The 12500-nt window shown below is 44.0% G+C and overlaps 1 protein-coding gene across 1 annotated transcript in view; it reads right to left on the minus strand.

The window, feature by feature from the left end:
* Positions 1 to 12500, minus strand: part of LOC139424191 (noelin-2-like) — a 22683-nt gene that overhangs the window by 1922 nt on the left and 8261 nt on the right. The window contains exons 4-5 of the mRNA XM_071175870.1: positions 900 to 1119; positions 572 to 678 (exon numbers count right to left, since the gene is read on the minus strand). Coding sequence (XP_071031971.1) covers positions 572 to 678; positions 900 to 1119 — 327 coding nt within the window. The remainder of the gene's footprint in view (positions 1 to 571; positions 679 to 899; positions 1120 to 12500) is intronic.

Here is a 12500-nt window from a genome sequence, read left to right on the forward strand (position 1 = left end):
CATCACAGCAGCAAGATTTGTGACCTGTTGCCACAAGAAAAGGGCAACCAGTGAAGAACAAACACCATTGTAAATACAACCCACATTTATGTTTATTTATTTTCCCTTTTGTACTTTAACTATTTACACATCAAGACAACACTGTATATAGATATAATATGACATTTGAAATGTCTTTATTCTTTTGGAACTTTTGTAAGTGTAATGTTTACTGTTCATTTTTATTGTTTATTTCACTTTTGTTTATTATATATTTCAATGTTAACATATGTTTCCTTTGCTAATAAAGCCCCTTTAAATTGAATTGAATTGAAATTGAAATCGAATTGAGAGAGAGAGAGCAAGGAGGAGAGAGAGAAGAAGGACTGTGTGTGTGAGAAGAAGAGAGGGAGGAAAGGATATTGAGAAGGTCCAACAGAGAGAGAGAAGAAGGACTATGTGTGAGAAGAAGAGAGGGAGAAAAGGATATTGAGAAGGTCCAACCGAGAGAGAGAGGTCCAAGTGAACGTCTCAGCTGATACCAAGGCTTTCTGACCTCACCTGTCCCCCCCAACCTGACAAACACACTCACCCTGCTGTCGGAGCTGGGTATCATGGCGTCAGTCATCCAGCATCCGAAGCGGGAGCCCGACGCTCTAACAGTGATAGGGATGCTCACCCCTGTTAATCGCCCACAGCCTGGGAGACACACACACACACACACAAGTCACTATATATACACACACAGCCTGGGAGACACACACACACACTGGTCACTATATATACACACATTCTGGAAGACACACACACACACACACACACACACACACACACACACACACACAACACACACACACACACAACACACACACACACACGTACTGCACCTTAACACACACATTCCCCTCCACTCCTCCTACCCAGTTTGTTCATACAGGCGTGCAGCCTAGTCTCCAGCAGTAGCACTCTCTGTTGTAGTTCTTCATAGTCGTAGGCCCCCACCTCCTCCTGAATGGCTGTCAGGATGATTGACAGGTTAAGGACCTCCGCTCGGAGCACGGCCAGGGTCTGGAGGTCTAACCTGTACTGGTCAATCACCGACAACAGGGGGCGCAGCTGAGACATCTGACCCTTCAACTCCTAAAGGAGGGAGGAGGATCAGAAGGAGAGATGAGAAGGAGAGGAGGATGAGAAGGAGAAGGAGAGGAGAGGAGAGGAGAGGAGAGGAGAGGGAGAGAGGAGAGGAGAGGAGAGGAGAGGAGAGGAGAGGAGAGGAGAGGAGAGGAGAGAGGAGAGGAGAGGAGAGGAGAGGAGAGGAGAGGAGAGGAGAGGAGAGGAGAGGAGAGGAGAGGAGAGATAGAGGAGAAGGAGAGGAGAGGAGAGGAGAAGGAGAGGAGAGGGAGAGATAGAGACGAGGAAAGGAGAGGAGAGGAGAGGAGAGGAGAGGAGAGGAGAGGAGAGGAGAGGAGAGGAGAGGAGAGGAGAGGAGAGGAAGAGGAGACCATCCTACCCATGCTAGATCACGGAGACACATAGACAGTTCCGCTCAAAATGTCTTTCGTCCCACAACACACCTCACCTGGCTTAAGTTGTCCCTCCTGAGATGAAACCTCTCTCACCGTCACTCAACGCCTAGGTTTACCTCCACTACTCACATCCTACCATACAGACCATACATAATGTCTGTACATTATGCCTTGAATCTATTTTACCACGCCCAGAAATCTACTCCTTTTATTCTGTCCCCAACACACTAGGCAACCAGTTCTTATAGCCATTAGCCATACCTTTATCCTACTCCTCCTCTGTTCCTCTGGTGATAATTAATCCAGGCCCTGCAGTGCTCCACCCCATTCCCCAGATGCTCTCATTTGTTGACTTCTGTAACCGTAAAAGCCTTGGTTTCATGCATGTTACCATTAGAAGCCTACTCACTAAGTTTGTTTTACTCACTGCTTTAGCACACTCCGCCAACCCTGATGTCCATGTCTGAATCTTAGCTTAGGAAGGCCACCAAAAATTATGAAATGTCCATCCCCAACTACAACATTTTCCGCCAAGATAGAACTGCCAAAGGGGGTGGAGTTGCAATCTACTGCAGAGACAGTCTGCAGAGTTCCGTCATGCTATCCAGGTCTGTGCCCAAACAGTTCGAGCTTCTACTTTTAAAAATCCACCTTTCCAGAAACAAGTCCATCACCGTTGCCACTTGCTATAGACCCCCTCAGCCCCCAGCTGTGCCCTGGACACCATATGTGAACTGATTGCCCCCCATCTATCTTCAGAGCTCGTGCTGCTAGGTGACCTAAACTGGGATATGCTTAACACCCCAGCCGTCCTACAATCTAAGCTAGATGCCTTCAATCATGGAACCTACCAGGTACAACCCTAAATGCGTAAACACAGGCACCCTCATAGATATCTTCCTGACCAACCTGCCCTCTAAATACACCTCTGTTGTCTTCAACCAGGATCTCAGCGATCACTGCCTCATTGTATGCGTCTGTAATGGGTCCTCGGTCAAACGACCACCCCTCATCACTGTCAAACGTTCCCTAAAACACTTCAGCGAGCAGGCCTTTCTAATCAACCTGGCCCGGTTTACCTGGAAGGATATTGACCTCATTCCGTCAGTAGAGGATAACTGTTTATTCTTAAAAAGTGCTTTCCTCACCATCTTAAATAAGCATGCCCGAATTCAAAACAGATATAGCCCTTGGTTCACTCCAGACTTGACTGCCCTTGACCAGCACAAAAACATCCTGTGGCACATAGCATTAGCATCAAGTAGCCCCTTTATGCAACTTTTCATGCAGGTTAGGAACCAATATACACAGACAGTTAAGAAAGCAAAGGTAGGCTTTTTGAAACAGATATTTGCATCCTGTAGCACAAACTCCAAAAGGTTCTGGGACACTGTAAAGTCCATGGAGAATAAGAGCATATCCTTCCAGCTGCCCACTGCACTGAGGCTAGGAAACACTGTCACCACCGATAAATCTACGATAATCGAGAATTTCAATAAGCATTTTTCTACGGCTGGCCATGCATTCCACCTGGCTACCCCTACCCCGGTCAACAGCTCTGCACCCCCCACAGCAACTCGCCCAAGCCTCCCCATTCCTCCTCCATTTCCAGATAGCTGATGTTCTGAAAGAGCTGCAAAATCTGGACAACTACAAATCAGCCGGGCTAGACAATCTGGACCCTTTCTTTCTAAAATTATCTGCCGCAATTTTTGCAACCCCTATTACTAGCCTGTTCAACCTCTCTTTTGTATCTTCTGAGATACCCAAATATTAGAAAGCTGCTGCGGGCATCCCCCTCAAAAGGGGTGACAAGCTGACCCAAGACCCAAGCTGTTACAAACCTATATCTATCCTACCCTGCCTTTCTAAAGTCTTCGAAAGCCAAGAAGCCGTTACCTTCTCCGCTATGCAATCTGGTTTCCGAGTTGGTCATGGGTGCACCTCAGCCATGCTCATGGTCCTAAACGATATCATAACTGCCATCGATAAAAGACCGTACTGAGCAGCCGTATTCATCGACCTGGCCAAGGCTTTCAACTCTGTCAATCATCACATTCTTATCGGCAGACTCAACAGCTTCGCCTGGTTCACCAACTATTTCTCAGACAGGGCCGACTCTTTTCTCAGTATACATCAATGATGTCGCTCTTGCTGCTGGTGATTCTCTGATCCACCTCTACGCAGACGACACTTTTCTGTATACTTCTTTGAACACTGTGTTAAGGAGTAGAGAGAGAGAGAGGGAGATGGTGCTCGCTGTACCCAAAGAGGGCAACGTCATGACACTACAAATACGTAGGTGCCTAGATAGACTGTAAACTCTCCTTCCAGACTCACATTAAGCATCTCCAATCCAAATTAAATCTAGAATCGGCTTCCTATTTCGCAACAAAGCATCCCTCACTCATGCTGCCAAACATACCCTCGTAAAACTGACTATCCTACCGATCCTTGACTTCAGCGATGTCATTTACAAAATAGCCTCCAACTCAGCAAATTGGATGTAGTCTATCACAGTGCCATCCGTTTTGTCACCAAAGCCCCATATACTACCCACCACTACGACCTGTATGCTCTGTTTGGCTGGCCATAGCTTCTTATTCGTCGCCAAACCCACTGGCTCCAGGTCATCTATAAGTCTATGCTAGGTAAAGCCCCGCCTTATCTCAGCTCTCTGGTCACCATAGCAACACTCACCCATAACACACGCACCAGCAGGTATATTTCACTGGTCACCCCCAAAGCCAACTCCTCCTTTGGCCGCCTTTTCTTCCAGTTCTCTGCTGCCAATGACTGGAACAAATTGCAAAAATCACTAAAGCTTATATCTCCCTCACTAACTTTAAGCATCGGCTGTCAGAGCAGCTTACCGATCATTGCACCTGTACATAGCTAATCTGTAAATAGCCCACCCAACTACCTCATCCCCATATTGTTTTGTTGTTTTGCTCCTTTGCACCCCAGTATCTCTACTTGCACATTCATCTTCTGCACATCTTTCACTCCAGTGTTTAATTGCTTAATTGTAATTATTTATTATGGCCTATTTATTGCCTTACCTCCCCAATCTTACCCACATTTGCACTCACTGTATATATACTTTTCTATTGTGTTATTGACTGTACGTTTGTTTATCCCATGTGTAACTTTGTGTTGTTGTTTGTGTCGCACTGCTTTGCTCTATCTTGGCCAGGTTGCAGTTGTAAATGAGAACTTGTTCTCAACTGGCCACCTGGTTAAATAAAGGTGAAAATATATATACAGTGCCTTGCGAAAGTATTCGGCCCCCTTGAACTTTGCGACCTTTTGCCACATTTCAGGCTTCAAACATAAAGATATAAAACTGTATTTTTTTGTGAAGAATCAACAACAAGTGGGACACAATCATGAAGTGGAACGACATTTATTGGATATTTCAAACTTTTTTAACAAATCAAAAACTGAAAAATTGGGCGTGCAAAATTATTCAGCCCCTTTACTTTCAGTGCAGCAAACTCTCTCCAGAAGTTCAGTGAGGATCTCTGAATGATCCAATGTTGACCTAAATGACTAATGATGATAAATACAATCCACCTGTGTGTAATCACGTCTCCGTATAAATGCACCTGCACTGTGATAGTCTCAGAGGTCCGTTAAAAGCGCAGAGAGCATCATGAAGAACAAGGAACACACCAGGCAGGTCCGAGATACTGTTGTGAACAAGTTTAAAGCCGGATTTGGATACAAAAAGATTTCCCAAGCTTTAAACATCCCAAGGAGCACTGTGCAAGCGATAATATTGAAATGGAAGGAGTATCAGACCACTGCAAATCTACCAAGACCTGGCCGTCCCTCTAAACTTTCAGCTCATACAAGGAGAAGACTGATCAGAGATGCAGCCAAGAGGCCCATGATCACTCTGGATGAACTGCAGAGATCTACAGCTGAGGTGGGAGACTTTGTCCATAGGACAACAATCAGTCGTATATTGCACAAATCTGGCCTTTATGGAAGAGTGGCAAGAAGAAAGCCATTTCTTAAAGATATCCATAAAAAGTGTTGTTTAAAGTTTGCCACAAGCCACGTGGGAGACACACCAAACATGTGGAAGAAGGTGCTCTGGTCAGATGAAACCAAAATTGAACTTTTTGGCAACAATGCAAAACGTTATGTTTGGCGTAAAAGCAACACAGCTGAACACACCATCCCCACTGTCAAACATGGTGGTGGCAGCATCATGGTTTGGGCCTGCTTTTCTTCAGCAGGAACAGGGAAGATGGTTAAAATTGATGGGAAGATGGATGGAGCCAAATACAGGACCATTCTGGAAGAAAACCTGATGGAGTCTGCAAAAGACCTGAGACTGGGACGGAGATTTGTCTTCCAACAAGACAATGATCCAAAACATAAAGCAAAATCTACAATGGAATGGTTAAAAAATAAACATATCCAGGTGTTAGAATGGCCAAGTCAAAGTCCAGACCTGAATCCAATCGAGAATCTGTGGAAAGAACTGAAAACTGCTGTTCACAAATGCTCTCCATCCAACCTCACTGAGCTCGAGCTGTTTTGCAAGGAGGAATGGGAAAAAAAATTCAGTCTCTCGATGTGCAAAACTGATAGAGACATACCCCAAGCGACTTACAGCTGTAATCGCAGCAAAAGGTGGCGCTACAAAGTTTTAACTTAAGGGGGCTGAATAATTTTGCATGCCCAATTTTTCAGTTTTTGATTTGTTAAAAAAGTTTGAAATATTCAATAAATGTCGTTCCACTTCATGATTGTGTCCCACTTGTTGTTGATTCTTCACAAAAAATACAGTTTTATATCTTTATGTTTGAAGCCTGAAATGTGGCAAAAGGTCGCAAAGTTCAAGCGGGCCGAATACTTTCGCAAGGCACTGTATATATATATATATATATATATATATATATAGATCGGCAGGTAAGGGTGCTCTCGAGTGGCTCGATGTTCTTTACCATTCGGCCATCAGATTTGCAACCAATGCTCCTTATAGGACACATCACTGCACTCTATACTCCTCTGTAAACTGGTCATCTCTGTATACCTGGCGCAAGACCCACTGGGTGATGCTTATTTATAAAACCATCTTAGGCCTCACTCCCCTCTATCTGAGATATCTACTGCAGCCCTCATTCTCCACATACAACACCATTCTGCCAGTCACATTCTGTTAAAGGTCCCCAGAGCACACACATCCCTGGGTCGCTCTTCTTTTCAGTTCGCTGCAGCTAGCGACTGGAACGAGCTGCAACAAACACTCAAACTGGACAGTTTTATCTCAATCTCTTCATTCAAAGACTCAGTCATGGACACTCTTACATGGACACTCTTACATGGACACTCTTACATGGACACTCTTACATGGACACTCTTACATGGACACTCTTACATGGACACTCTTACATGGACACTCTTACTGACCCCCGTTCCCGCAGGAGGCCTTTTGCCTTTTGTTAGGCTGTCATTGTAAATAAGAATTTGTTCTTAACTGACTTGCCTAGTTAAATAAAGATTTTAAAATAAATAAATAAATAAAACAACAAGTTGAGTCCAAAAATGACGTAATAAGCGAGGGAGATATGTATACTGTAACTAAAAAGTAATACTAAGTGTATGTTGTGTAGTAAGCTGTTAGTAGCCCCATCCTAAAAATGTGGTCCCTTTCCCCCTCATAATTTAGCCTACTGTTCTGAGTTGGTGGTGCACATGTAGCCTATAGCCTGTTTTAGAGAAATGTAATCATTGAAATAATGTAACAGCTTTCACCGTCTGCTTATATGCCCCCTTTATTTATCATACGGTACTGACTTGGTGTACAGGGAGAACACTGTTAGAACGGCCCATTCTGTCGCTGTACATTTCAAAAGAGCTGAACAAAGAGTTATATTGACTACGTCCATTCTAGCACGCTCATTACTGTCTTCATTTAAACTACGGATTGCCTCTTATCCGCTTGCCGCCCCTTTATAGTTTGTACATCTCAATTGTGAGTAGAAACCACATTTGTTTAAACAAGTCAGCCATATCATGTTTTTTTAAAGGCAGTAAATGAGGCTGAATGAACTGTTTCGCTGCCAGACAAGGCTCCGCTGATATTTGTATTTATTTATTTATTTTATTTAACCTTTATATAATCAGGCAGGCGTAGCAGATTCACTACATGGTGCTGAAAAGAAAGCTCTCCTGACAGCTTAATGTCGGCCCTAACAGTTTATGGGCACCGTTTGTCACCATTATAGTGCAATGAATGTATTGTTTAGTGTTGTGTAGAGTAGTGGCTTTGCTGGCATGCATCTAACATTATTTATTTATTCACCAAGCTATACATGCTAAAATCACTACTGAAACGGAGAGAGAAAGAGGGATAGAGAGAGAGAGGGTTGGAAAGAGATGGATGAAGAGAGAGAAAGAGAAAGAGGGTTGGAGAGAGAGAGAGGGTTGGAGAGAGAGAGAGGGTTGGAGAGAGAGAGAGGGTTGGAGAGAGAGAGAGGGTTGGAGAGAGAGAAAGAGGGATATAGAGAGAGAGAGGGTTGGAGAGAGAGGGATGAAGAGAGAGAAAGAGAAAGAGGGTTGGAGAGAGAGAGAGGTTTGGAGAGAGAGGGATGAAGAGAGCGAAAGAGAAAGAGGGATAGAGAGAGAGAGAGAGAGAGAGAGAGAGAGGGTGGGAGAGAGAGGGATGAAGAGAGAGAAAGAGAAAGAGAAAGAGGGATAGAGAGAGAGAGAGAGAGAGAGGGTTGGAGAGAGAGAGAGGGTTGGAGAGAGAGGGATGAAGAGAGAGGGATGAAGAGAGAGAAAGAGGGATATAGAGAGAGAGAGGGTTGGAGAGAGAGGGATGAAGAGAGAGAAAGAGAAAGAGGGTTGGAGAGAGAGAAAGAGGGTTGGAGAGAGAGGGATGAAGAGAGAGAAAGAGAAAGAGGGTTGGCGAGAGAGAGAGGGTTGGAGAGAGATGGATGAAGAGAGAGAAAGAGAAAGAGGGATAGAGAGAGAGAGAGGGGGGGGGTTGGAGAGAGAGAAAGACGGATAGAGAGAGAGAGAGGGTTGGAGAGAGAGGGATGAAGAGAGAGAAAGAGAAAGAGGGTTGAAGAGAGAGAAAGAGGGTTGGAGAGAGAGGGATGAAGAGAGAGAAAGAGAAAGAGGGTTGGAGAGAAAAAGAGGGATGGAGAGAGAAAGAGGGTTGGAGAGAGAGAAAGAGGCATGGAGAGAGAGAAAGAGGGATGGAGAGAGAGAAAGAGGTATGGAGATAGAGAAAGAGGGGTGGAGAGAGAGAAAGAGGGATGGAGAGAGAAAGAGGGATGAGAGAGAGAAAGAGGGATGAGAGAGAGAAATAGGCATGGAGAAAGAAAGAGGGATGAGAGAAAGGAGGGATGAGAAAGAAAGAGGGATGGAGAGAGAGAAAGAGGGATGAGAGAGAGAAAGAGGGATGGAAAGAGAGAAAGAGGGATGAGAGAGAGGAAGAGGGATGAGAGAGAGAAAGAGGGATGAGAAAAAGAGGGATGGGAGAGATAATTACTTAGATGAAACATTAGATGAAGATATCATCACCTCAGGAGAACAGTAAATCATTCACACACACACACACACACACACACACACACACACACACACACACACACACACACACACACACACACACACACACACACACACACACACACACACACACACACACACACACACACACACACACACACACACACAGTTAAAGGCCAAACCCTGCTGTTTGGTGGATAATCCCTCTCCTGCTATCTTCTCTCCTTCAACTATCTCTCCAACCCTCTCTTCTCTCCTCCTCGCTTTAATCTCTCACCCTCTTTATCACTCTAATGCTGCCTCTCCTAAATCCATCTCTCTCTCTCTCTCCTCTCTCTCTCTCTCTCTCTCTCTCTCTCTCTCTCTCCCTCTCTCTCTCTCTCTCTCTTGCTCTCTCTCTGTCTGCCCTTCAGTTCTCCTCAGCAAAAACATAGAAAAGCATTAGACCTCTCTTTCTCTCTGACTTTCTCTCACTCCAGCCCTCTCAATCTTCCATCTCTTCTCCCTCCTCTTCCTTCCCCTTTCTTAGTTTAGTATTAATTTAGTATTATTCTGTACGTAAATCCGAATCACTCTATTTAGTATGATATGTTACGTTTCGTATGGTATGTATTAGTTTGTGGATGTTACGAAGGACAATTCGTATTACATGTTATGAATTTGCTAAACATACAATATGTTACGAATTAGCAAAAGGTCTGATATATTATGAATTCTAGCTAGGTGGCTTGGTGGCTAAAGTTAGCTAGCTGGCTAATGTTAGCTAGGCTAGGGGTTAGTGTTAAGGTTAGGGTTAAAAGTAGGTGTTAGGTTAAAGGGTTAAGGTTAGGGTTAAGGTTAGGGTTAGGGGAAGGGTTAGGGGAAGGGTTAGGGTTAGGGGAAGGGTTAGGGGAAGGGTTAGGGTTAGGGTTAGGGTTAGGGTTAGGGGAAGGGTTAGGGTTAGGGTTAGGGGAAGGGTTAGGGGAAGGGTTAGGGGAAGGGTTAGGGTTAGGGTTAGGGTAAGGGGAAGGGTTAGGGTTAAGGGAAGGGTTAGGGGAAGGGTTAAGGTTAGGGTTAGGGTTAGGGGAAGGGTGGGGTGGTAGGATAGGGGAATGGTTAGGGGAAGGGTTAGGGTTAGGGGAAGGGTTAAGGTTAGGGGAAGGGTTAGGGTTAGGGGAAGGGTTAAGGTTAGGGGAAGGGTTAAGGGAAGGGTTAGGGGAAGGGTTAGCTAAAATGGTTAAGGTTGGGAAAGATTAGCTAACATGCTAAGTAGTTGCTAGTAGTTGAAAAGTTGCTAATTATCTAAAATGCTAAAGTTGTCTGTCATAAGATTCGAACTCACAACCTTTGGGTTGCTAGATGTTTGAGTTAAAAGTCAACCCATCTTTCTATTTTGCCTTAAAGGATAATTCCACCCCAAAACTATCTTTTAGTATTTGTTTCATTAGTCTATTGTTGACATGGTCCCAAAACGTCTTTCTTGTCAGCAATCAAGTTTTCAAGATATGTACACTTTCAAAATACAGAAATCATCCCCGGATGATGCATTTTGCATCATATGCTGTTTAAAGCATCATCATACAGTATAACGCAAAATGCATCATCCGGGGATGATTTCTGTATTTTGAAAGATTTTGAAATCAACAAATACCAAAATATTGTTTTTGGGGTGGAATTTTCCTTTAAGTAACCATCTGTCTCATGTAACCATACCAAATGTAACATGTCATACTAATTTGAGTGTTCCGGATTTACATTCACTATGTTACGTCTAGTCTATGAGACCAGGCTGCTCTACCACACTCTCCATCCCATTTGCCTTCTCAAATCAAATCAAAGGGAGAGTGATGATTGGAGAGGCAACGTCCTTGTTGGAAATCTTGAAATTGAGTTTAAAAACAACCAACCTAAAGCTATGAATGTACCCAGCAAGCTAGCATAGCTAGATGGCACTCATGTCAGGTAGACAGTTAGCTACAGTTACCCAGAGCAAGCTAGCTAGTTTTATAGTTTGGTAATTTATTCCAATATATTTCCGAATTCCCCAAAAATATGTTTATGAAGCTAGCTACGTTTTATAGGGTCCTCACTACGAGACGAAGCCGATAATGCAGCTTTTTTTGATTAAATATGACACTGCGGCCACCGCAGTAAATGACACGTGACATGTGACACGTGACTACAGTTTGCACAAGTGATCATAGTTCTTTACTCGCTAAATCCATCGGGCCGATGGGTTAATCAAATTGCATTCGGTTTCCATGGGGATTCCCCCAAGGGAAAGTGGCAACGCGCGCGAGGGGCTGAGGTGGAAAGAAAATTAACGTGTTTGGACGGCAGCCTAGGTTTCACAAACTCTGAAACAACCACCATGTTCTCATTGGGTTTCCAGGAATAACACAATGTTCCAGTAACGTTTTCCCCAGCAAACCAACATTTGGTTCTGTGAATGTTCTCATTGGGTTTCAAGGTAGCGGAATAACACAATGTTCCAGTAACGTTTTCCCCAGCAAACCAACATTTGGTTCTGTGAATGTTCTCATTGGGTTTCCAGGTAGTGTAATAACACAATGTACCAGTAACGTTTTCCCCAGCAAACCAACATTTGGTTCTGTGAATGTTCTCATTGGGTTTCCAGGTAGTGTAATAACACAATGTACCAGTAACGTTTTCCCCAGCAAACCAACATTTGGTTCTGTGAATGTTCTCATAACACAAATATTGTCCATTCGTGGAGATGATTATGGAATGTTTGTATAAAACGTGAATAGATCATTTTCCTGATGATACAAGAACGTCCCAAAACACATTTAATCTGTTCTTTAATGGTTACCTGAATGTTTTATTAGGTTGTAGGAACATTCTGGTGGGAACATTGTGGGGATATCACAAAAAAATCTTTCCAAAACACAACAACTGTCCAGTTGTGCGGATAATTCTGCAAGTGTGTTTTGGGAACATACTTGCAACGTCTGGTGAACGTTTTATACAAACATTCCATAATCATCACCAGACAGTTTTTGTTCTGGGAACTTTTGGTTTGCTGGGCTCTCTCTCTCTCTCTCTCTCTCTCTCTCTCTCTCTCTCTCTCTCTCTCTCTCTGTCTCTGTCTCTGTCTCTCTCTCTCTCTCTCTCTCTCTGTCTCTCTCTCTCTCTCTCTCTCTGTCTCTCTCTGTCTCTCTCTCTCTCTCTCTCTCTCTCTGTCTCTCTCTCTCTCTCTCTCTCTCTCTGTCTCTCTCTGTCTCTCTCTCTCTCTCTCTCTCTCTCTCTCTCTCTCTCTCTCTCTCTCTGTCTCTCTCTCTCTCTCTCTCTCTCTGTCTCTCTCTCTCTCTCTCTCTCTCTCTCTCTCTCTCTCTCTCTCTCTCTCATTCCCTCAGGTTAGTCTTTGCATATTGATAAGCTTTATTCCATGTTATAAATATTCAGTTCAGCTGGTGTCTGTGGGCAGTGGGGTAACTTTAGGACTGTCAGACCACCAAA

The sequence above is a fragment of the Oncorhynchus clarkii genome, chromosome 13 (assembly GCF_045791955.1).
Source record: "Oncorhynchus clarkii lewisi isolate Uvic-CL-2024 chromosome 13, UVic_Ocla_1.0, whole genome shotgun sequence".
Lineage (NCBI taxonomy): Eukaryota > Metazoa > Chordata > Actinopteri > Salmoniformes > Salmonidae > Oncorhynchus > Oncorhynchus clarkii.